Genomic DNA, 25,981 nt, shown 5'->3' on the forward strand with positions numbered 1-25,981 from the left:
CTTTGTCGATTTCTCGTCAAGCAACCTAGCATGTAAGTATGAGGGTGCAATTAATCCTCTTCTTTCATGTTCTTTTTATCTGTTTTTATGACTTTAACACGATAAAACATGTATAACATGATCCAAAATACGGATTGATTGAGCCAAAACCGACTTTTGACCTAAAGCAGAAGCCCTTAGTCACAACTAGGTGGCTCACGCCTCTTATGGAACCCCAAGTCAGAACTAAAACGTGTTTGAGTTCATCTTTCCTTCATTTTCATTTCTTATTTGCAATCGATTTTAACCATAAACTATATTTGCCCATGGTTCCTTATACCATGACGGTTTAATCCGTGATTCGGTGATAACATTTATTTAATTACATTTTAAAGGGTATTTTAAAGCCCTATTTTCATTTATTTACAGTTGCAAAAAACATATTAGTCGTACATGGAAAATCATCCTTAGTTCTACATACCATGTCGGTTTAACCCGGGTACGATGATAAACTTTGACTAATTACAAAGCAATGAACATAATATTAATAGTTCATATCAAGCATTTTCTACAACTTTTCTTACAAAGTAATGAACTTAATATAATTAGTTCATATCAAACATTTTTACACCTTTTCTTTCAAAACTATCTATGTTAAGCTTGCAAAACCGAATCCGATATCGAATATTATCAAGACAATGATAAATATTCCGAGTCCCGTTCTTCATATTAGCACAAAAGCGGTCTTAATGACCTTTTCAACAAAAGCGGGTTTTAACACCCTTTTACAAACGATTTCACAAACACTTTCAACAACCAGGAGAGGCCTCATAGTTCGCCTAATGGCTCACGCCCCAAGGCAGCTCCTGCTTTCTATATTTTAAACCAAGACAAGCTCCCTTGTATCGCCCTATGGCTTGCGCCTCAATAGGCTGCCTGGTGCTGCTCCTGTTTCCTTTCCAACACTCGTCTAAAACGATCCCGACTTCGGTTAACCCGAATACAGGACGGATTAGATTGATGAGTTCGCATTTTACATTTTACATTTCAAAGCACTTTTCTAAGACAAATGGATCATGTTAAGCACCATAAACCTTACTCGGTAAATGGATGTTTAATTTCCGTCTTGCATGCAAATCAACATTAAATCTAACTCGACATCAATTACTTGATATTTGGATAAACAACCGACATGGAAAACTTTCGCATGTTAGGTTTAAACTTGTGAATGCGCATTCATGCATTTAAACCGTTTTAGCAACTTTTACACTTAACCAACCAAGATTGATCATTAGAAGCCACTACCGCGGGAGGGATTGGGTGTCTGATTAAAGGACTTCCCAATACGTACCCTCACCTCTTCCTCAGAAACTTTGGATAGTGGACGACCTTATCCAGGGCGAACGAGAGTCATTCTAGCGATAGGATGCTAAAGAGGGACGATTCCTTATCTTTAGTACCTATGTCAAGCACCGCTTTTTGCCTTGATTGACCTAGGTATAAAGTGGATTCAAACGGTTTCCAGGCATCCCATAATTTTTTGGTGGCGACTCCGAACATCTCTGCATCGTTTCGAGACCTTCACCGAGACGAAACCGACCTATCTAAAGTGATCCGGTCAAAAGCATTTCTACGCCGTCGAGCGTGGCTTTCCGACTGCTATACGTCCACGGATTGGCATGGTGTAGGTGGCCCATGTCCACAATGTCCATAACCACCGCATGTACTACAATAAGGTAAATAACCATGCCTACCATAAGCATTATTCATATTTTTGTTGTTTTCAAATTTTTTTCAAAAGTAATAAAAGAGACTAATCCTAAAAGTTAACAAAGACCTATATCTTGCAAGACACCATCCCCGGAAACGGCGCCATTTTGATAGTAGGATTTGTCGTCATTTACGAATCAAAAATATTTATAGAGTAACCCAATTTAAGTAGTACAAATCAAGGTCGAACCACAAGGATGGCGAGGTTAGATTGAGTATAAGTATTTGCCTCGTTTTAGTTTAGTCTAAGACACGACACAAGTGAATGAACGCTACACTAACATGCTATCTAAGAACATTAAGCAAACAAACACACACACACACACACACACACACACACACACACACACACACACACTTGAAACAAAGGGTAGAGAAGCTAGGGTTTTGGGTTTGTTTAGGTAGGGAGAGGGAGATGCAAAGGTCTATGAGAATTAGGTCACGGTTTTGGTCAAGGAATCGAGGCTAGTTTCCTAGTCACCGTAATCTCACTAAAAAACTTTCATTTATGTCAAAATCATCACATACATGCTATCAAACACTCTTATTCACTCTCATGTAAAGAAATATGAAGCAAAATTCAAAGAAAGGTATGAACTTTCATTCACCCATTTCATCGAACACTTTCAATGTAAGTATGTAAAGACTTTATTTTTAACCCATATTCAAATGTAAACAACTCATTATAATCCCTCATGTTAACCCAAACTCCCCCTTAAACCCTAGGCATAGACTGCTGAAACATAGTTAACATGAACATCAAAATTAACACGATACCAACAACAATGAACATGGTTAAGGGCAAGGATGAATAAACAAGACAAGAGGAATGAAATAACATGTAATTAAAGAGATAAAGATTGGATCTTTACGAACAATGAAGGTTTGAATAAGAAAGGTAGGAACTTGGATTAAACACAGACATGGAGCCTTGAATTTTCACCCAAAAACTCATGAACAATCTAACTATTACAAGATTAAATTAAAGTAGAGAAATTGTTGTGGAAAGATTAAAGTAGAATATTAACTAATTAATATAATATAAACTAATTAAGGTTTTCTAATTATTACTAAAGTCTAGGGTTTCCTAGGGCTCCGTCTTGAATTCCTAGGGTTCCGTCTTAATTTTCTTTGATCTCTCCTTCATTTTCGAGGCTATTCTCACGACTGTATCGTGGGATTGCTTCTATCCTTTGTTTTTTTTGTGTTCTTTTTTTTGTTGCTTCGTTTTATTTGTGCAAGTGCTGATGAGCAGTCAATCGAGGGGCCAACACCGGGAGGGGAATGAGCCGATGAGGTCGGAGGAAGATACCTTTGTGTGGGATGACGATAGAGGATCAACTGAGGGTAAGAACACTCTTCTTTTGGTTGGTAAATTATGATCTTCTAGGATAATAAATGTGAAAGCAGCGATTGACACAACGATTAACCTGTGGAACCCTTCGAAATCGATTATGGGGAACGTGGTGGATGCTAAGGATAAAATTTTCATATTTTGGTTCGATTCAGAACGAGACAAGGCTAGGGTTCTGGAGGGCCAACCTTGGCATTTTGACAAGTTTCTCTGGTGTTTTAATGAGCCTAATCATGCCGGAAAGCTTACGGATGTACCCCTGATTCATTGCCCTATTTGGACGAGAGTTTATAACTTGCCCTTGGCGGGTCGAACGAGTCTATATAATGCTAAGCGCCTTGGGGATATGCTGGGATCTTTCATTGATGTCGAATTTGGTCCAAATGTGGAGTTTGATAGGGATATTCGTATAAGAATCCTTCATGATATTCGTAAGCCGTTGAAAACTGGTGTGCCTATTCGAATGAAGGGGGTGGGGTAATAAATTTTGACGTCAAATATGAGCGCCTTCCTACTTTTTGTTATGGTTGTGGTCTTATTGGTCATGGCGAGAAGGATTGTGATGATGGTCCGTACGAGGAGGAGGATCTAAAGTTTGGGGAGTGGCTGCGTGCGTCGCCATGGAAAGTCGTGAAGACTGTTAAAGAAGTTCATGGGAAAGCGGCTAGAGACCTAAGGGCGAGCTTCGACGCTTCGAAGTTACAAGACTCTGAGGATGTGGTTAACTGTATGATTAATAAACTGCAATCCATTGCTATTTATTTCGAAAGAAGAAGGTACATGCAGCTGGGGTTAATGTGGTTAGTGGAGGTGATGAGATGGTGGAGGAGGCCGTGATGAGCTTGATGGAACTTGAGAGGGCAAGGAGGGAGAATGATTCAGTGGAACAGAAGTGTAGGGAGGGGAGGGAGGACAGAGGGGTACAAGGGTGTCAGGAGGGTGTAGAAGGGGGCGAGAGTAGGGATGCTGCAATGAGCGTTGAGGGTGGATGTGGTATGGAAGCTGAGGAGCGGCCTTGTAACAGATTGATTTCGGGGTCGATGACTGGGGTTGCAAGAGGAGGTGATGACAAGGGGGATATGGGCAGGGTCGTAAGTGGAAGAAGCAGGCTCGTAGTGAAGGGGCATGAGATACGGGTACGGGTTTCCAGAGGGTGGTGTTGAATGCGGAGGGGAAACGGAGTAGGGAGGAGGACGAGGCTGAGGAGCTATCCAAACGTTCGAGACTTTTTCTAGACGGGGGCGTCTTAATACCTGAGATGGAGGTTGACGGGTGTCAACCCCGCCGGGCCCAATGAATATTTTAAGCATCAATTGTCGGGGCTTGGGCATCCCCGACTCAAGAAGTGTCCTCCGTGACCTTGTGCGGAGGGAGGCCCCGGCCATACTTTTTCTTTCTGAAATAAAATTGTGTGGTCGTAAGATGAGGAAGGTGCGTGAGAGTTTGGATGGTTTCTTTGGTATAGAGGTTGATAGTATGGGTCGTTCGGGGGGCTTGGATTTCTTATGGAGGAAGGAGGTGGATTGTACTTTTATTTCATCGTCTGTACATCATATTGATTTTCATGTTAGGGGTGAGGAAGGAGAATGGAGGATCACTGGCTTTTATGGTTGGCCGGCTGTGGCTGACCGACACCTCTCTTGGGAGCTTTTACGTCTACTAGCGAGACAGTCCACATTACCATGGGTATGTTTAGGAGATTTTAATGAAATTTTATTCTCTACTGAAATGAAGGGTGGGAGCAGACCTCAACGGCAGATGAATAATTTTCGAGCTGCAGTGGATGAGTGTGGACTGCGTGATGTGCCGTGGGAAGGGTATAATTTCTCTTACGATAATGGGCAAGCTGGGGAGGCGAATAGACAGTGTATGCTTGATAGAGCGATGTGTACGGGGTCATGGTTGAATTTATTTCCCTATGCTAAGCTGCTTTATCGCAATCGGGAATGGTAGGATCACGCTCCTATTAAATTGGTCCTCAATTATAAATTCTATGAAGAGACTAAGGTGAGACCGTTTCACTTTGAACAAATCTGGGTGGGGTCCGAGGGGTGTGAAGAGGCGGTGGTAAGGGGGGTTGAGAAGGGCAAGGGTAATCTTGTAACGGTCTTGCGGGAATGTACGAGGGAGCTGAAGGCTTGGAAGAACACGAGCATTAGGCAGATACGTCGGACTATTGATTGGAAGCGCAGACAGCTGGAACGTCTCAATGAGGGGAATAGGGATGAGGAGAGTGTTTTAAGGCGAAGGAAATTAGTTGCGGAAATCTCGGACTTGAGGAGGCAAGAGGAGCAATATTGGCGGCAGCGATCTAGAGCGCTTTGGTTGCGAGTTGGTGATAGAAACACAAAATTTTTTCACACCAGAGCGGGGGAGCGGAAAAGGAAAAATTATATCGCAAAGCTAATTGATGATGAGGGGGTTGTCCGAATGGAGGAAGAGGAAGTCGGAACAGTAGCAATTAATTATTTCGAAGAGCTGTTTCATTCATCTAATCCGTGCAATTTTGATGAGATTCTTAATGGCTTCAATCGAAGGGTGACGGGTCCTATGAACTAGGTTTTGCAACGTGACTACAGTAAAGAGAAAGTTATTGATGCTCTCAATCAAATGCACCCTCTCAAGGCTCCGGGTCCTGACGGTATGAATGTGCTGTTTTATCAAACTTATTGGAATACTATTGGCCCGTCTGTGCTTGATACGGTCCTTGCAATTCTTCGAGGTGACCGGTTTCCGAAAGAGTTTAATAAAACAAATATTGTGTTGATCCCAAAAAAGAAAGCCCTGGATAAAATTCGGGATTTCCGGCCTATTAGCCTCTGCAACGTGGTGTATAAATTGGTTTCGAAAGTTCTAGCTAACCGGTTAAAACAGTTTTTGGGTGAGATTGTTTCGGTGAACCAAAGCTATTTTACCCCGGGGAGAGCCATAACTGATAATATTATGATAGCTTTTGAGATGTTTCATTATATGAAGGGTTTGAGGAGCACGGATGGGTTCATGGCTATTAAGCTCGATATGGCCAAGGCGTATGACCTGCGTGAAGACCGTATCCTTTTCAGTGCTCATTAATGGCAACCCGTCTAAAGAATTTCGCCCAGCTAGAGGACTACGACAAGGTGACCCGCTTTCCCCGTATCTTTTTATCTTGTGTGCCGAAGTCCTTTCCCATCAAATGTGAAGAGCGATTGAGATTGGTTCAATACATGGTATCTGTATAAGCACGAATGCACCTTCAATTTCTCGTCTCCTTTTTGCCGATGATAGCTTATTTTTTGTTAAAGCCACAGAGGAAGAAGCGGATGCGGTGTCTGATATCCTAAGGTGGTATGAAGCAGCATCGGGACAGCTGGTTAGCTTGGAAAATACAACCGTCTCTTTTAGTAAGGGTGTGCCGAGGGGGAGAAGTCTCATTGCAAACCAGTTGGGTATAGTGGAGTTGAGGAGCAACATCGCTACTTGGGTCTCCCAACGGTGGTGGGTCGTTCAAAAAAGGTTCTCAGGGATATTCTCCGGGATAAACTTAGCAAACGGCTGCAAGGATGGCGCGGGAGAAGCTTTTCTAGGGCAGGTAAGGAGGTTCTTTTAAAGGTTGTGACCAATTCACTCCCAACCTATGTTATGAGTGTGTTTAAAATTCCCGTCAACTTTTGCAGTGAGCTCCGGATGTTGATGTCTCGGTTTTGGTGGAATCACGAGGAGGGGAGAAGGGGCATTAATTGGGTGGCTTGGAAGAAATTGTGCCAGCCTAAGGGAATAGGGGGTATGAGGTTTCCTGATTTTCAGCTGTTCAATCTTGCGCTACTCGGGAAATAAGCTTGGCGACTTGTTACTGAGACGGGTAATTTTTGGGAGTAGATTATGCGAGCCAAATACTATCCTGATGGTGAGTTCATGATGGCACAGCTAGGTGCAAATCCGAGCTACACATGGAGAGGACTTATGGAAGCTCGGGTCGTTTTGGAGACAGGGATGAGACGGAGGATTAGGGATAGGAATTCGATGAGGGTGTGGCGTGATGCGTGACTGCCAGGTACACATAAGAGTCGGGTCATATCGCCTTGTGTTGATGGGAACGAGAACCTGAAAGTTAGTGAACTTCTATCCGAGCACGGCGGCTGGAACTTCGAACGGGTTTCGAGCTTGTTTCTGCCTTTTGAGACGGAGCGTATTCTTAACATCAGAGTGAGCCAACATCGACCTATGGATATTTGGTATTGGAAAGCGGAGAAGGATGGGATGTACTCCGTGAAGTCGGCCTATAGAGCTCTAGCCGGAGGTGAAGGAGTGGAGGTGAGTGGGTCCTCGGATAGAGAGAGGGAGATGTGGCTATGGAAGAGGTTGTGGAATGTCCCGGTTTGGCCCCGAGTGAAGCTGTTCTTTTGGCCACTGTGCAGTGAAGCACTGGGAACGAGAGCGAACATCGCGTCTCGGGTTCGAGGGGATATCTCTTTCTGCTCTTTATGTAATTCTTTTTATGAAACAAGTATTCATCTTTTTAAAAATTGTTGGGTTGCTCAAAAGGTGTGGGAGGGTCTTGGGTTAGGGGGTGAGGAGGGAGCCATGGAAAGCGGGATTCGTGACTGGGTGGAGGAGAGATAGAGGGAGCTCGGAGGGAGGGAGCATAGGCTGTTTATGATAGGTTGTTGGGTGATATGGGAGCATCGTAACAAAGTTATTTTCGATGCGAAGGAGGTTGATCCCACAGGTGTTATTAGACGAGTGGAGGATGTGGTAGCTGAGCTTGAGGGGTCGGAGTATGAGGTGAGGCAAGAAAGAAGAAGGAGGGAAGACGGGATGGGGGCGGAGGATATGGGAAGCTGGCGGCCGGCACCTTCGGGTTGCATAAAAATTAATGTGGATATGCGGGGGTAAAGGAAGGGGAAGGAGTGAGTCTAGGCCTTGTATGTCGGGATGATAGGGGTGTTGTTTTGTGGGGTATTTCCGTCGTGCAGGACCAAGTCTGGGAGCCACATGTTGCGGAAGCTGTAGCTGTTTTGGAAGGTGCCAAGGAAGCGATGCGGCTGGCATACAAGGACATCGTGATCGAAAGTGACTGTGCACAGGTCATTGAAACGCTCAATAAGAAGCAAGTTGGACGTAGTTCTTTTATGTTAGTTATAGAAGATATTTTATGTTTAAGTATATCCTTTTCTTCTGTTGTTTGGTCGTTTTCTAGTTGGGTGAACAATTCGGTTGCCCACGCTTTAGCTCATGTTTATCCTAGAATTTTTGGTAGAACGGAGTGGTCGAGTGTCTTACCACCGACTGCGAACGATGCTGTTTTGTTTGATCTTTCGTTATTAAAGTAAGCCTTCGGGTTTTCCCCTCAAAATATTATTACTAATTATAAAATGAGATCACTAATTATCATGAAACGAAAGACTAAACATGAAATAAACCTAAAAGGTAAACTATGAAAATTAGGGTAAAAAGGGTGTAAAAAAATTAAGTATAGAAGAGTATATATAGGCGAGGGAGATAGGGCTTATTTACGTGCCTTGTAGTCGCCAGCCGGGTGGCCGGCTGCCACCACACCCACTGGCACCGAGAACCTTGTACAAAGGAGAGGGTTTGCGTGAGAGGTGGTGGGAGTAGGTCCACCGGCAGCAGCGCAGATGGCAGGGAGAACTGGCATGGGTCGGTGATTTATGCGGATTTGAAGGAGAGGAGTTGTGGGAGCCGGTTGATTGGCCGCCGGTGACAAGGCCAGCACCGAGCACTTGCACTTTGGAGGTTTGTTGACGTGCTAGATGAAGAGGGTGGTGGCTGCCGGCTGGACTTCTGACGGTTGCACGGCAGGGGAGAACAGGTGTGAAAGTGTGAGATAAGCCGTAATAGAGGAAGAGTTGTGGGTAGTGGTTGCTGCTCCTAGTGTCGCCATGATGGAGGTCGGCGAAAGGGGAGTGATGGCGTGGTGGTGAGTGTTGTCATAGTGGTGAGTGGTGGCTGTCACGGTGGTCCATGGTGGTTGTATTGGTGGTTAGAAGATGGGTTCAAAAGATGGTTTATTGTTTGCATCCTTCATTGTCGAGGGGTTTTATAAGGAGGTGGTGGTGGATGGTATGCTGGCTCACGGTGGTAGGCAGGTGTTGTGGCCTGATGGTAGCTGTCATGGGTGGTCATAGGTGGCAGCCACGGTCATCGGAGGTGGTGTAATGTGGTGTAGAAATGGTAGCAAAGACGGTATAAAACATGGGCTGTTGTTTGCTTGTTTCCTTTACTTAGTTTATTTTCCTTCTTTGTTAATTTGAATCCCGTCTCGCTAGAATTTCCGCCTTTTTCCGTCTCACCTACACATAATATTAATAAAATAATAATAGTACTAATATTATATGAAAATACGACTAATTATTAAATATAACTAATACGACTAATTATTATAAATTAGTTAATGAAATGAGCTTTTTAATCAATTAAGTACGCAAAATCGAGTCGGATTAAGGTATAAATGAGGTGTAAAATGCGATTAAAATATTACTCATCAAATACGACTACGTCTTCACCCAAAATTTAAGAGGTATTAATAATTTGGAATAATCGATTTTTATTTTGTTTTATTTAAATTATATATGACGTCTCGTGTTACTACTACTACTACTACTACTACTACTACTACTACTACTACTACTATTATTATTATTATTATTATTATTATTATTATTATTATTATTATTATTATTATTATTATTATTATTATTATTATTATTATTATTATTATTATTATTACTCCCTCCAATTTCATTTATTGTTCCCCTTTCTTTTTGGCATAAGAAATAAGGGTATCAATTTGGACCTCACAATACACATAACCCCACATCAAATTGATTTTGGACCATACAAAGTTGTCCAAAAAAAGAAAATCGGAACAATAAGGAAAGTGGATAGAAAAAAGAGGAACAATAAATGAAATTGGAGGGAGTATTATTTTAACTTATAGCCCCAATTAAATTCAACCGACAAACATTATAAGCCAGATACTTTTGTTGCAACCAAGCCTGATTCAGTTTATGATAATAAATATGATTCTTTCCCTTATAAAAAAAAATGGCAACGACTTCGCTGAAAAATCTGCTTGAGCGGGCTGTAAGGATTGCAGAAACCGAGGACGTAGTCATGATTGAAATGGAACGGGAAATATTGGGCAAACCTGACATGACTATACTTGAGGCAAAGGTTTTGTTTAAATTTGTCGACCTTGACGAGTTAGATGCGACTCACCTTTTAGTTTGGATTAGGTAAGTTTATTAATAAAACTAGTCATTTGGTTTTACGAATAACGAAGTTTATTTAAGCCATCAATGAAAATAACATTCGCTCCATGTGATGTAATAGGTACATGTATAAGTACATCACTGAAGACAAGCTGTATGGACCTGCCAGCTACGGATTCTTGTGTCCTTACACCTTCTCTTTGAAAGCGGCCTGTACTTCATACCTAGAACACATCCAGCAACTCGCTCTTCGGTTGATAACGACCAACAAACTGGGGCTTGCTCCTTACAATAAGAATAGGTATGTATAGTACGTTATTATAATGAACCAAGATTCTATTAATTTACTAACACGCTTTTATGTATACGAACTAACAACTCATTTTTTTTTAAATTCCATAAGAAGCATTGGGTGCTAGTGGCAATCAACGTGCAATCAAAAACAGTCTATTGGATTGACTCTTGCCATGGCCAACCGTCTGAGAAGTTTGTAAAGATGATACATGAATAACTTTAATTACAACCTTTAATAATTTCATTTGTTATTGAATGACCTTTGAATTCTAGTATCCTTTTAATGTCACATCAATATTACTGACCTATATATATGCTAATTATAATTTCCTGTATGAATTAATGTTTTTGAAGAAAAAAGAAGATTATCTCGACTTGAGCAATATGACAGCAACACCGCTCCAAACATTATTGTGGTAGAAGTACATATCTTCTTAATAATTACTCGTATAATTTAATTTATGTATATATGCGAGAGGTTGATCTAATTTAGCTTATTTATGTGTGATTTATGTAATAGTGTCCTTTACAGCCAGACGATAAATAATGCGCCTTTTATGTTTGTCGATCCATGTGGGAGATTATTCACATTAAATATTACACTATTAGTTCTCAGTTAGTGTGTTTTAATAAATATTACAGCATTACGTAACTTACTTGGGTTTAATTCTGTATATTTCCATTTATTCTGTATATTTTGAATTCCAATTTCCACTAAAACTCAACGCATTGCCAAACTACACGAAATATGAAATCAACGATGTTAGATATCAGTGGGCCAAATATTTTCTTTCACTTCCGCAGACTCGTCGCAAGTTAAGTTCGCTTAATATGTATGTATGTATGTGTATATATAGAGCCATGTGTATTGAGTTTTGATCATTATGTGTAATATTTTGATAATGGATTGAATTGATCATTCTGTGTATTATTTTGATGTTGGATTGAATTTTTGCAGTGCAGTGCGTAACTGCTGAATGCTACTAAAAAAATAGCATATTCAGCAGCTCCTGTAATCTGCTAAAATCAATTTTTTTTGAAAACAAATATACAACACAACGATAGCGGTTCAGAACAAACCGTTGTTCATATATACTGACAACGGAGTTTTTTAAATACCAAACCGTTGACATTTTTTCCCTCCAATGCTAATTAATATTTACTGTCAAAAAATAAAGACAACAAAACAAACTCGTTGTCAGATGTATAGAATTTACAACGGTTTTGTTATACAAAAACCGTTGCAAGTTTTTTCCCTCCAACGGAGAATGATAACGGAATAAAACTGTTGTTATACGTATAATTTAACAACGGTTTTTGTAAGGCAAAACCGCTATCAGTTTCCTATAAAATGAAATAAGATAACGAAGTAAAACCGTCGTCAACTGTAAAAATTAGCAATGGTTTTGTTACAGTAAGACCGTTGACAGTATCAGGTTTGGCAACGATTTTGGATCCGTTCTTAATCTTTAACAACAGTTTTCATACAGTAAAACCGTTGCCAGTATCAGCTTTGACAACGTATCTCAACCGTTATGTTACATATTGACAAGATTAACAACGTTTCCGTGTTTTTCAAAACCGTTGTCACGAATTAACAACGATCGATTTTATAACGGTTCCATGTTTTTTTACAACGGTATTGGACCGTATTTAACCATTGTTGTAGCTGTTATTTGGCGTAGTGTATGCCTGATAAAATTATGTAAGTAGCAAAAGTAACTCAATTAATAGTGAAAATAATTGTACCAATATTTGATATAGTAAATATGATAGTAATCACCCATTTGAGTGGTAAAGTAACAATAATAGCAGCCAGAGTAGTATAAGTCATAGTAGCAAGGATAAAAGTAGTGAAATTAACAGTATTAATGCGGGAGTAGTGAAAAAAATAATGATGGCGGGAGTAGTGAAAGTAACAGTAGTAACAACAAATGTTATAAAAGTTACAATATGAACAACGGATAAAGTATGAAAAATTAGCAAACAATTCGATTTCAAGAAAACATTTTATTTTTTAAATCTATAAGTTTGATAAAATTAACGGGAATAATGAATTTAACTATAAAAATAGCGGGAATAGTCAAAGAAATAAGAGTAACCGAAGGACTAGTGAACGTGATAGTATTAACAACGGGATGTCGTGGAAATAGATAATACCAACAGCGGGGAATAAGTGAATGTGTCTCATAATTTGTTGATAAATTTTAAATATCATCATAATTTCAAGATATATCATAGAACAATATATTATACATCATAAATGTAGGTTACAAAAGTCTAACGCAATTATATTTCATAAAAAATAAAATTTAAATGTAAATAGAGGTAGTCCGGGCGGGACCGGGCACCAAAACTAGTTAAATGTAAACTACAGGTATAGATAATAATTATCATCAGTAAATAAAATATTTTGTTTAATTTTTTTCAAGTACACTTAATAACTCAGCAAATACATTACATAGAATATAAGTTAGAAGTGTATATTTAATAGTTATTATAGATAAATATTTATTTTAACTCAAATTTTAACATATATATATAACAAAAGAGATATAAATTTTAGCAAAGAGATGGATGTGTCAGAATGTTAATAGCAAGTGTATGTGTGCACCAACAGGTCATGGATTCGAGACTCATCAACAACTTTTTTGAGTTTTGACTTGGCGATTAACCATCGTTGACCACTGCCGACCGATGTTGGGCGGACATTGACCATCAGCGCCCACCATTGACACCTTTGACCGGTGGACGTTGACCACCATTGACTGACTGGCGTCACTGACCGACACATCTAAAATATAGTTAACTAGCTAAGAACTCGAGTTGCACGGGCATATACAAAATCAATATAAAGTAATGTAATCATAATATTGTTTAAGTTTAAATTTACAAAACCTCATATACTAAGAGTATGTCATAGAATTCTAAATAACGCAAGAATATATCGTAAACAAAACCCAAAAAATTGAAAATAAATACTTCAATGGATTTAAAAATCTTACTCATATTTATACTATACTATATACTCCCTCTTATTCATCATTTTCTTCCCCTTTTCTTTTTTCAGAAGAACTAAAAAATTGAATTTGGACCACGCAAAACACACTACCCCACATGCTATTGAATTTGAACCACACAAATCAACCCAAAAAAGGAAATATGAAAGAAAACCTAAATAATCCGTTTAAAGAAATAAGGAAGAAAATGGTAAATTGGTGGGAGTATAATTTTCCATGAATTCTTTCTTGAAATTTTCTTTTCAAACCATATACCATTGAGTACCACCAAAGACAAATAAGAAGCGATAATGGGCAATCCCAATAACATGAAATTCAATAGCAATCAAAACCAAAATCTTGTTATTTGGGAATAGGAAAGGAAGATAGCTTATAAGAGCAATAGTAATGGAAAGTTTTTTTATTGGGTTTGTCAAAATCAGACTCTAAAATAAAGTATGCTCCATTGCAAATAAAAGTTTGTTCTTAAATTAACAAACTTGGTTTGAAAACAAAAACCATGAGTTGTTTGGTTGCATGTAGGAATTCGTATTGCCTAGGAAGTCATAAAACACGTGATTTTATAATTCAGGTGAATTAGAAAATATTGTTTGGTTGCCATGTAGGAAGTGCAATTCATGTAGGTATTCCCACTAACCTAGGGGGACCTAGGTAAGTCAATTCCTCCATTATGGAGGAATTAAAATTCATGGGAACTCCCAATTCATGTGGATTGGGGTAACCAAACAATATGTCAATTTTGCAATTCACATGAATTTAAATTGTGAGTTCCAATGAAAAATTAACCAACTAATTACATTATCAATTAGTTATGGATTAAAGAAGAACTTTATATAAAGTTTTTCCCATTGTGACAAAAAATTTGAGATTGTTGAGATTGTCAAAATATGATGTGGCAAAGGAAGAACTTTATAAAGTTCTTCCATTGCACATTATATGATTGAAGAATCAGAAATAAATTGTTAAAATAACAGTTTAATCTAATATAATTTGAACCTAACATATTATGCAATGTAACAAATAAAAGTCTAAACAGTGCACCGACACCCAAAAAAATTCAAAATAGTGCGACACTCTCATCTCACAAGACGTTCAATAATTAGTTTCTTTCATCGCTATATACAGAATAGTGTGACACTCTCATCCTTGAATATCTCATCGCAATAAACATCTTTGCTCAAAAGTCACTTCAAATCAATTGTAGAGTGTAATGCATATCAGCATATGATATAATCAACTAGAATGATCTAAAAACAATGTCAGGGTAGGTCTTCATCCCGTCAGGCTAAAAAAAAAATCCAACCTATGACTCCTCTGAAAAGGGGAAAATCAACGCGATAGAGTGGTAATCAATAATGTAGGGATAAAAGGTGCATACTCCTTGTCTCAATCATTTATTTACTTTTGATTAAAATTAAATAACACTACAAAGAAAAAAAAAAGTAAACAAATAATTGGGATGAATGAAGCATTTACTTTATTTTGTCCGGTAAATAGTTTAAATTTACTTTATTTTATAAGGGAAATAAAGTAAATGTAAACTATTGACTGAAAAAGAGGGAGTAACACACAATCTCGAAACAATCAACTCAAGTTAGCATATGGTCGACTATTAAATTAACGTAAATTCAACATACATTGACAATGTTTTTAATGTACTAGTTAGAAAGCCGCGGCTTCGCACGCCGCATTGAACGCTTGTCACCGATGACGGTACACTATACCGACGAATTGCAGTGGGAATAATACTAAACATATTGCGTATCACGAATACCTACGGAGTATAAAAGTTAGTTGTTAATCATGAGGTGTATCCACAATAGATAAGTTTAATTAGGAGAAAGAATATGATTAAAGCGTCATAAATTTATTCATGTTTTTATTTGCAATTGGATAGAACCATTCAAAGACTTACATACACTGAACGCATGCTTTATTCAAACACTCTTAGTAATATGTACAAAGTACAAGCGTTGTATTTTCTTATTATACATAAGTTTCTATTCATACAACATTCTTTAGTAAAGTACACAAACCAGTTACGTACCGAGTTGTTCGAAGTAGCTTCTGCATCGACTGTTGCATAGGCCATCTGACTATTTAGCTTATTGTATTACTGCTCTTAACATATGGTAATTATGTTTAGCATATTATAGATCATAGAAGTTGAAATCAAGAACATCTATTTTATACATATCGCAAATAAATTTCATTGCTTTGCGAGTGCAGTTTTGCTCTGATGAACCAATAATCCTTGACGGGCTTCCCATAAATTTAACACATTTGGGAGGACTTCCAATTCCATGTATCTAAACATAAGCTTTTAGCTCGTTATATGTGATAGCATGTATTCCATATTCTGCAGGTGCTAGTTTAATCTAATGCAAAATAGCATTCAATACGATTTTAAGATTAACTTATACACAGACGCGAGTTGTATTCAGTGACTCTACAGGAAAAAAAAATAAAGCAATTCAATCGTTAGTTAAATTGTCATATGTTAGAAAAAATAATTTATAAGAAACCAACAAAAACAATAAACAATAATTTTATAGATATACCCATCATTTCCAGGTCACTTGTAATAAGTATTCTATATATAATAATAATAATAATAACAAATAAATAAATATTAAAATATTAATAAAATCTATATGTTTAAGAAAAGTAGAAATGAAATATGCTGAACTTAGTGGGGTTGAATGAATGAATGAAAGTGAATCGACTGAATCGAATCTGAAATTGAATCAATGAAGCCGAATCGAATCGAATCGAAATGAATCGAATCGAATCGAATAAAGCGAGTTGAATCAAGTGAGTGAAAAATAAGCTAGAAAGAACAGGGCCTAAGTGATAGGACAAGTGGGATGATAGTCGTGAGAGTAGAGACGGTCATAGGGAAGACGGATGATTTTTCTTGTACTTACCGTTAAGTAGCGTAATTTATTTTCTTCTAAAGACGATAGTTAAATATATGTATTTGTATTTGTTTACAATTTCTTGCCTTTTTCTGTAATACCCCATAATTTAATAATAATTTATGAGAATAATTAATGTAATTTAAATAATTAATTTAATAGAATTTATAATAATAATTGCAATTGATACGGTAATTAAAATAATAAATAGATAAGTAAAGACGGGATATTGGATTGTGTGATAAGGGCATTGGGTCGTGTGCCATATAGGTGTTGGGCCGGCTACATGGCTCGAGTTGGTGGAGTAATCGGGAATAATAATAATAACAATAATAATACTAATAACAATAATAATAATAATAATAGTAATAGTAATAGTAGTAGTAGTAGTAGTAGTAGTAGTAGTAATAGTAATAGTAATAGTAATAGTAATAGTAATAGTAATAGTAATAGTAATAGTAATAGTAATAGTAATAGTAATAGTAATAGTAATAGTAATTATAGTAATAGTAATAGTAATAGTAATACTAGTAATAGTAATAGTAATACTAGTAATAGTAATAGTAATAGTAGTAGTAGTAATAATAATAATAATAATAATAATAATAATAATAATAATAATAATAATAATAATAATAATAATAATAATAATAATAATAATAATGGTGTTGAGCTTGTTCAGTGGTCTACATCTTCCCTTGATCGTTTATTGCCTTTGGGCCTCCGTACCGTCAAATTTATTCCTCCTAAGTGTCGTCTTGGGTTTGCTCGGGCTTTGAAAGGAGCTCTGGATGATGTGGCAGATTGCCCTAGTGATCTCTCCCGCTGGATTAGGTTGCTTGTTTTACCGCTGTGTCTGCTTAAGACTTTCGCTCCTCGGAGTAATGTTGAGTGTAGGACGGCTATTCGACGCCAGCGTCAGGAGGAGAGTATTTCTAGGGCTATCCTTGCTTGGGAGGTACCTGGGGGGGGGGGGGGGTTGCAGCTGTTGCAAGAGTGTTTTGATGAGGGTCCTTCTTTGTTTTCTGTGGAGGAGGACCTGGATTTGGGTGAGCATAACCTCCGTCAATGTCGGCGGAAGATTTCGGATGGTCACTATACTGCTGTTGTTCGGGTGCTTTCTTCCTCTGGGGTCGCCCCCTACTCCGATGCCACTCTTGTGGCCCTGCGTGAGAAGCATCCTGTCGCCCCACCTCCTTCTTTGCCTCCTTTGTCTGGGGATCATCATCCTCTGGTTGCCTCTGAGTCAGTGGTTTTGGATATGATTCGGAGCTTCCCTCGTGGTACGTCTTGTGGGAGGGATGGTTTTCGTGCCCAGCACCTTATGGATTGTTTGAGTGGCGCTGCTGTGGCTATTTCTGATGAGTTGATCACTTCTATTTCTAGAGTGGTTAATCTATTTCTTGAGGGTCGGTGCCCTCTTGCTTTGGGAGAGTACATTGCCAGCGCCCCTCTCACGCCGCTTGTTAAACCAGGTGGTGGGGTCCGTCCTATTGCTGTTGGCACTGTCTGGAGACGGCTTGTCTCTAAGGTGGGTACTTTTATGGTGGGTCCTTCTTTGTCGTCTTATTTTGCTGGTTTACAGTTTTGGGTGGGTGTGTCCGGTGAAGGAGAGGCTATCTTGCATGCCTTGAACCGGCTCATTGAGGCTCGGGGTGCTGAGGTGGGGCTTTCCATGTTAATGGTTGATTTCCAGAATTTTTTCAACCTTGTTGATCGTACGACCATGCTTCAGGAAGTCCGCCGACGTTGCCCGGTTCTCTCCCGTTGGGTGGAGTTTTGTTATTCCAGCCCTACCCGCCTTTTTTATGGGGAGCATTGCTTGTGGTCTTGTCAGGGAGTCCAGCATGGTGATCCTTTGGGTCCGTTGCTTTTCGCTTTGGTTTTGCATCCCTTAGTATGCAAAATCCGGGACACTTTTGACCTCTCTATGCAGACATGGTACTTGGATGATGGCACCATTGTGGGGGATACTTTGGAGGTGGGGAAGGTCTTAGATTTGATTATGGCGGATGGCTTCCGTTTTGGACTACACCTTAATGTCTCCAAGATGGAGGTCTATTGGCCTGTTGAGGATCCTCAGAGTCGGCTCCCTGGGGTTTTCCCCCCCCCCTCTATTGCTCGGCCCACGAGAGGTGTTACAGTTTTGGGTGGACCTGTCAGTACTTGCCCTGGGTTTAGCAGTGAGGTTGTGGCGAGGAGAGTAACTAAGACCATTGAGCTAATGAACTTGGTTGCGAGGATTGAGGACCCGCAATGTGAGTTGCTTCTACTTCGAGCTTGTACTGGTATTTCTAAGCTCTATTTCTCCCTTCGTACTTGCTCCCCTAGTGTTTTTGGGTCCGTCCATCTTCCTTTTGATGCTGCTCTTCGTTCCAGCTTGGAACGTATCTTCACTGCGTCTGGCCTGGGTTTTGGGGATTGGCAGTGGCGCCTTGCTACTTTCCCTTTTCATCTTGGTGGTCTTAGTGTCTATGCGGAGGGGGATGTTTTACATTATGCTTTTATTGCGTCCCGTTTGCGATCTGGCGATTTGCGAGCTAAGCTCCTCGGACCCCGGTATTAGTAGTGCCGGCCCCCGCTTTTGATGATGCGCGCGAGATTTTTCTGCGACTACGGGCTCTGGTATTTTAGGTAACCCTAGTGAAATTGCGCCCCCAAACTTATGAAGAAATTGGCGGACATTTATTTCGCGATGGTTCTTCTTTGCATCGTGTCATTTTCTCTTTTACACCCTTGACTTGCTTTGTGGCGATCTCGGCAGGTTCCCACTCCTCCGATTGGTTGCGTGCGGTTCCTATCTCGGGGTTGGGTCAGACTATGAACGGGAGGATGTCGAAGTAGTGTGCTTGGGTATCGTCGGGTGTTCCGTTATTCACGGTCTCTCGGCCTGTCCGGCTTGCTCTCGGGATTTTTCGATGATGTTTTTGGGGACCACGCTGTTTCTTGTACTGGTACTGTGGGCGTTAAACATCGGCATAACCTCGTCCGTGACACTCTTTTCGACATCTGCTATAGATCTGGTATTTCTGCGGGAAAGGAGGTTGATGTTGGTTTGGTTGACGGGCATGAGGGTTCTCTTCGTCTGCAGTTTCGCTTTATTCTTGGGACAGGGGGCGTGATGTGTGCGTTGACTTGACCGGGTCTTCTCCATTGACTCAGACTGGGATGACGAATTTTGTGCCTGGCCAGGTTGTTGCTGATGGTGGTCAGCGGAAGTGTGCTAAGTATGGGGATTTGTGTGCGGCAGCGGGTTATGGTTTCCTTCCATTCTCTTTCTCATCACTTGGGGAGTTGGGTTCGGATGTTGTTGCCTTGCTCAAGCGGATCCAGAAATTCTCGGTATCTCAGAAAGCGGGGGCTCGGGTGGCCGCTTACATTTTTACTAGACTTAGCTTTGCTGTTGCTAAGGGTGTGGGAGCCCAGCTTGTTTCTCGGCTTCCCACCAATTTCATGTAAACTTTTGTTTTTCATTTATTGAAAGCTACGCGCATCCTTTTTTATAATAATAATAATAATAATAATAATAATAATAATAATAATAATAATAATAATAATAATAATAATAATAATAATAATAATAATAATAATAATAATAATAATAATAATAATAATAATAATAATAATAATAATAATAATAATAATAATAATAATAATATAATAATAATAATAATAATAATAATAATAATAATAATAATAATAATAATAATAATAATAACAATAATAATTATATAAGTTTCCTAATACCGCTCTATATGACCTACCTTATCACCATAAATAGATGGTATAACCTAATTAGAGACCTTATTCACTCATAGAATTCATAAAAGAGAGAGAAAAGGAGATCTGAGAAGAAAAGAGAAGGAAGAACTAGCTAGGAGATCGTCACAAGTTAATAATCTAATCGTCTCATAAAATGAACAAGAACATACGTAAAAACTAAAAATGACGATTAGAGAGAGAAAGCGAAAATTGGGCGATTCTAAACCCTAGTTCTTTTATTCATCGTAATTTCTGCGTTTATTTTTTGCAATTAATAATGGCGATTATGGTTTTTAGTGACAACCCTGAATCATCTTCGTTAAAATCAAAATCAAAAACACCAAAAAAATCAATGGAGAGGATGGTTGCTGGAAAATCTGCAGGAAAACAACATTCTGAAAGAAGGGTTGCACAAGGACCTGGCTCCGCTGACGTGAGAGGGATGAAGACTATGGCTGAGTTGACAGGGATTCCAGTCCTGAATTTAGACGAAGGAGCAGATGAGCTGAATGATTCGGGATGGTTACTTCGTAAAGGGGGTAAAGATGTCCCAGTCATGGAGACTATTAATGAAGAGGAGGAATTCACTGATTTACTTCAATTTTCCCCTGAGGATGTCCAAAAGGAGGTAGAATTCTGGAACAATGCTATTTACTGTTACATCTTAGGTGCTAATCCACCCTGGGAATTAATAGAGGAGTTTGTTTATAGTATATGGGCTCAATTTGACATTGATAGGGTATCATTCATGGATAATGGTATTTTTTTAGTCCGGTTTAAGAAAGCGGCACATAGGGAGACTGTGTTATCCTCTGGTCACCTAATGTTTGAAAATAAGCCGGTCATAATCAAGCCATGGACTGCTGAGGTTGATTTGATCAAAGAGAAAGTGGATGTGGTGCCTGTGTGGGTACGACTCTCTGATATACCCATCAAATTCTGGGGAGACTGTTTGCCGAGTATAGCTGGTCTAGTTGGAAAATATGTGCAGAAAGATAAAGCTACTCAGGAGAAAACTAGATTGAGCTTTGCTAGGGTGATGGTTGAACTACAGGTTGATAAACCACTGCTAGAGAAGGTAAAGTTTCTGGATGAGTTGGGGAAGGTGGTGGAGGTGAGGGTGTTTTATGAGTGGCGGCCAATTACCTGTACTGTATGTAAAGGTATGGGGCATGAGGCTAAAAACTGCAGGAAACGGCCTCCTAAGCCTAGAGTTCAGAAGGTGCAGCAGCCAAGCAAGCCAAAACAGGTTTGGAAACCTGTCCAGAAGACCATGCGGGTATCACCAGTGTTTGAGCATCCTTCTGCTCTGTTCACACCAGAGGTGTTCCCTCCATTATCCCAGGCTGTCAAGTCTACTCCTGCTAGAATTATTATGAGGATGAACAGACAAGGGAGTACTAATGGGTATCAGGCAAAAGATACTGTTGGACCATACACATTTATAGATGCTCTGAATGGACTGGCTACTCCAAAGGGGGGAGTAGTACAGAGTGGTAAGGATCCCCCTCCTCCCAAGTTAAATGCATAATATTGGGTTTTGGAATGTTCGAGGACTTAATGATATAAATAAACAAAAAATGGTCAAATGGTTTATGCAGAATAATGGGGTAGGACTCTTTGGTTTGTTGGAAACTAAAATAAAACCCAGTAGTTTATTGAATAAGAACACCACTCTTTGTGAGGGATGGAGTGTGTCTACTAATTGTAGCTGGCATAAAGGGGGAAGGATTTGGGTCTTATGGAAGCCTGATTGCTTCTCTGTCCAATTTCTTTCTTATAGTGCACAACATATACACATGAGGGTGCAATCTAGGAGTGATGATAAGGTGTTTCTGTTGACTATGATTTATGCTTTTAATGGGGTCAATGAAAGACACAGTCTCTGGGATTTTTTGAAAACTGAGGCTCTTACTTGTAAGGAACCATGGCTGTGGACAGGGGACTTCAACACTGTCATGTCACCTATAGAAAGGTTAGGTGGGAATACTACTGATATTGAAATGGAACAATTTCAAGAGTGCCTTTCTCTTTGCTGTATGGAGGATATCCAGGCTACTGGAGCCCTTTTCACTTGGTCCAATAAACAAGAACCTAAGGATAGGGTCTACAGTAGGTTGGATAGGGCTATGGGGAATTTTGAATGGATGGAGAATTTTGGAAGTTATATGGCACACTTCCACCCTGAAGGTTTATTTGATCATTGTCCTTGTACTATTATGGATAATGATACTGGTGTGCAGGGTAGAAGGAATTTTAAGTATTTTAACATGTGGAGCAAGTCGGATATGTTTCATGAGTGTGTGATGAAGAGCTGGCAGAAGAAATGGAGTGGCACTAAGATGTTCCAGGTTGTCAAGAAACTTAAAGATTTAAAATCTGGTCTTAAACAGCTGAATAAAACCTGCTATTCAGATATTGAAACGAGTTATGATATAACTGGTATGCTTCTGGAGAAAATACAGAAGGATTTGGTGGATAATGCTGGTGATACTAATTTAATGCAACAGGAGTATATAGTGTCTCAGGAGTTGAAGGCATTGCAGGCTGCAAGGGATAGTTTTCTGATGCAGAAAGCAAAATTGAATTGGTCACTGGAGGGAGATATTAATTCTGCATTTTTTCACAATTCTATTAAAAAAAGAATAATGCAGAATAAAGTGTTGAGTATTGAAGATCATCATGGAAGGGTTTGTACTGATGGAACTAGTATTCAAAATGCCTTCTTGGATTACTATAAGGAGCTACTTGGGACTAAGGCCACAACTGTTGATGTGAATGTTAGGGTGGTCAGAAAGGGGAAATGTTGTACTGAGGAGCACTGGGACATTTTGAATAAAGGTGTGACTGCTGAGGAGGTTAAACAGTGTTTATTTAGCATTCCTAATGACAAATCTCCAGGCCCGGATGGATATACGAGTCAGTTTTATAAAGATGCCTGGGACATTGTGGGGAATGATGTGAGTGGGGCTATTCTGAATTTCTTTGATTCTGGGCAATTGCTTACTCAGATCAATGCTACTGCTATTACTTTGATACCAAAGATTGACAGGCCAACAAGTGTTAAACATTTTCGACCTATAGCTTGTTGTAATGTCATTTACAAGACAATTTCCAAGATTCTGTGCAATAGACTAGCTGAGGTCCTTCCTGATATTATTAGCAAGAATCAGGGTGCGTTTGTTAAGGGTAGGAGTATTCTGGAGAATGTACTTATTTGCCAGGATCTGGTCAGGCTTTACCATAGAGGGAATGTTTCTCCTAGATGTTTATTTAAACTGGATTTACAAAAGGCTTATGACTCACTGGAATGGGGATTTATTGATCAGATGTTGGAGGCTTTGCATTTCCCTGAAAAATTTAGGAAGATGGTAATGACTTGTGTGACTACTACAGCTTTCTCTCTTAATCTCAATGGGGCTATGTTTGGTTATTTTCAAGGGAGGAGAGGTCTTAGACAAGGGGATCCAATATCTCCTTTGATTTTCACCATTTGCATGGAGTACCTTTCTAGAGTGTTGGAGTATGCTACTCAGAGATGGTTCTTTAGATACCACCCTTTGTGTGGACATTTGAAGCTTCACCATCTACTATTTGCAGATGATTTACTCCTCTTTAGTAAAGGGGATGTGCAATCCATTATGTTGTTGTTATAGGGCTTTTCAACTTTTTCTGCTGCTTCTGGACTCAGGGTGAATGCTGCTAAGTCAGAAGTTGTGTTTGCTGGGGTGCCTGATCAGCTGAGGGTTGATATCCTTCAAATTTCTGGATTCAGAGAAGGTCATCTTCCGTTTAAATATCTGGGAATACCTATTCAGCCTGGGAGATTATCCAAACGGGACTGTTCTATTCTGGTTGAGAAACTGGTGGCAAGAATTAGAGGGATTGGAGCCAAGAAGTTGAGCTATGCAGGAAGGATTACATTGGTGAATTTTGTTCTGAATACACTCTACAACTATTGGGGGGCTATTTTTCTGATCCCTAAAGCTGTTATCCATAGAATTGAAGCTATTTGTAGGAACTATTTTTGGGATGGAGGATCTGAGTATCAGAGAACCCCTATGGTGGCCTGGCATAAAATCTGTTGCCAAAAGAAGGAAGGGGGTTTGGGTGTGAAGAATGCTGGAAATTGGAATATAGCAAGTGTGGGGAAGCTTGTTAACTGGATGCACATTAAAGCTGATAGACTATGGGTACTCTGGGTACATCATGTCTACTTGAAAGGCCAGCAGTGGACTGATTATGAGCCTCCTCCAGAATCCAATTGGAACTGGAGGAACATCTGTAAAGTCAGAACTGTTCTAGCCTCAGGTTTTGTGGGGAATCATTGGAGTTTGGATGGACGTGGTTATAGTGTCAAATCTGGTTATGCTTACTTGCAGGGCCAACACCCGCCTGTACAGTGGCATAGTGATGTGTGGGATAATTGGTGTATTCCTAAACACTCAATTATCAGCTGGCTAATACAACATGCTGCTCTGAATACAAGGGATAAGCTGCATAGGTTGCTGATTTGTGACAGTAATCTGTGCATCATTTGTGAGAATGGAATTGAGATTCATCAGCATTTATTTACTGAATGTCAATATGTAAAATGCATTGTGGTGCAGTTGGAAGACTGGTTGAACATGTCTCTGACTGGAGGATATCAGAGGGGGACTAAATTGCAACAGAGAGTGGGAAGAATGAGTCAAGCTGCTGTTTACTATACCATTTGGATGGAGAGAAATAGTTGCAGATTGGAGATGAAACTTAGAACACCTGATGCTATGGTGCAAGAACTCAAAGGAATGATACGGGCTAGGCTGAATCTTCTTATTTCTAGGCCTGTAGGGAGTTTAGATAGGACCTGGTTACAGAATATGGATGTTGTCTGTTAAAATATCATGATGTAAGCCAGGGTGTATGGAAGTTCCGAAGTAGTAGATTGGTGCTTCTTTGCTATATGTAATGGATGAGTATTATTAATACAAAAGCTTACATTTGACCAAAAAAAAAATCTAATCGTCTCATAACATACTCACCTTAAGACTAATATAACTCATTAAATAGACAACCGTCAACTGAACCGAGATCATGACCTTGACCGTGGGACACTAGGGGTTGATCGGACCCACCGTTGACCACCATTGATTATGCGTGCTTTTTATATAGTCTTTTTAAGCCTTATTTGCATGCATTTCTGTGTAATTTACGTAGTGTTAAGCTACAAATGTCCCCCGAATATTCTACTTTGATTCGTTTGGCTTTAATTGCAGGAATGGACCTGAAAGAAGCAGAATCGAGCCTTTTACTGTCCTTTTAGCTTGCGTTTAGGAGATGGAAGAATTGGAGCGGAAATATCACTGTCTCGGGATACGTGAAGTCGCCTTGGAAGATAAACTATACATCCTTTGGCCTATTTCAGTGACAGTGTACTCGATCGAGAAGTTTGAGTGGCTGATATGCTCGATCGAGAGCTTGCGGATGGTGAATAGTGTTCAATCGAGACCCTTCTGTATTCGATCGAGTAGTGGGATTTTGAGGTTCCTCGATCGAGTAGTGATGTACTCGATCGAGAGGTTTTGCTGGAGGATTGAATCGATCGAGTAGTTCCAATATGATCGATCGAGCACTTTGCTATTGGAAGTAGGATTTTAATATCTTTAATATCGTATTAGGTTAAATAAA

The 25,981-nt window shown here is 39.5% G+C and overlaps 1 protein-coding gene across 1 annotated transcript; it reads left to right on the top strand.

Moving 5' to 3' along the window:
- Positions 1–3,203: 3,203 nt before the first annotated feature.
- LOC141630356 (uncharacterized) lies at positions 3,204–5,662 on the top strand. Its single transcript, XM_074443188.1, has 5 exons — positions 3,204–3,510; positions 3,573–3,823; positions 3,874–4,194; positions 4,526–4,957; positions 5,057–5,662. Exons 1-5 carry the CDS (start codon positions 3,204–3,206, stop codon positions 5,660–5,662), a joined length of 1,917 nt encoding a protein of 638 aa, XP_074299289.1.
- The last annotated feature ends 20,319 nt before the right edge of the window (positions 5,663–25,981 follow it).

The sequence above is a fragment of the Silene latifolia genome, chromosome Y (assembly GCF_048544455.1).
Source record: "Silene latifolia isolate original U9 population chromosome Y, ASM4854445v1, whole genome shotgun sequence".
Classification (NCBI taxonomy): domain Eukaryota; kingdom Viridiplantae; phylum Streptophyta; class Magnoliopsida; order Caryophyllales; family Caryophyllaceae; genus Silene; species Silene latifolia.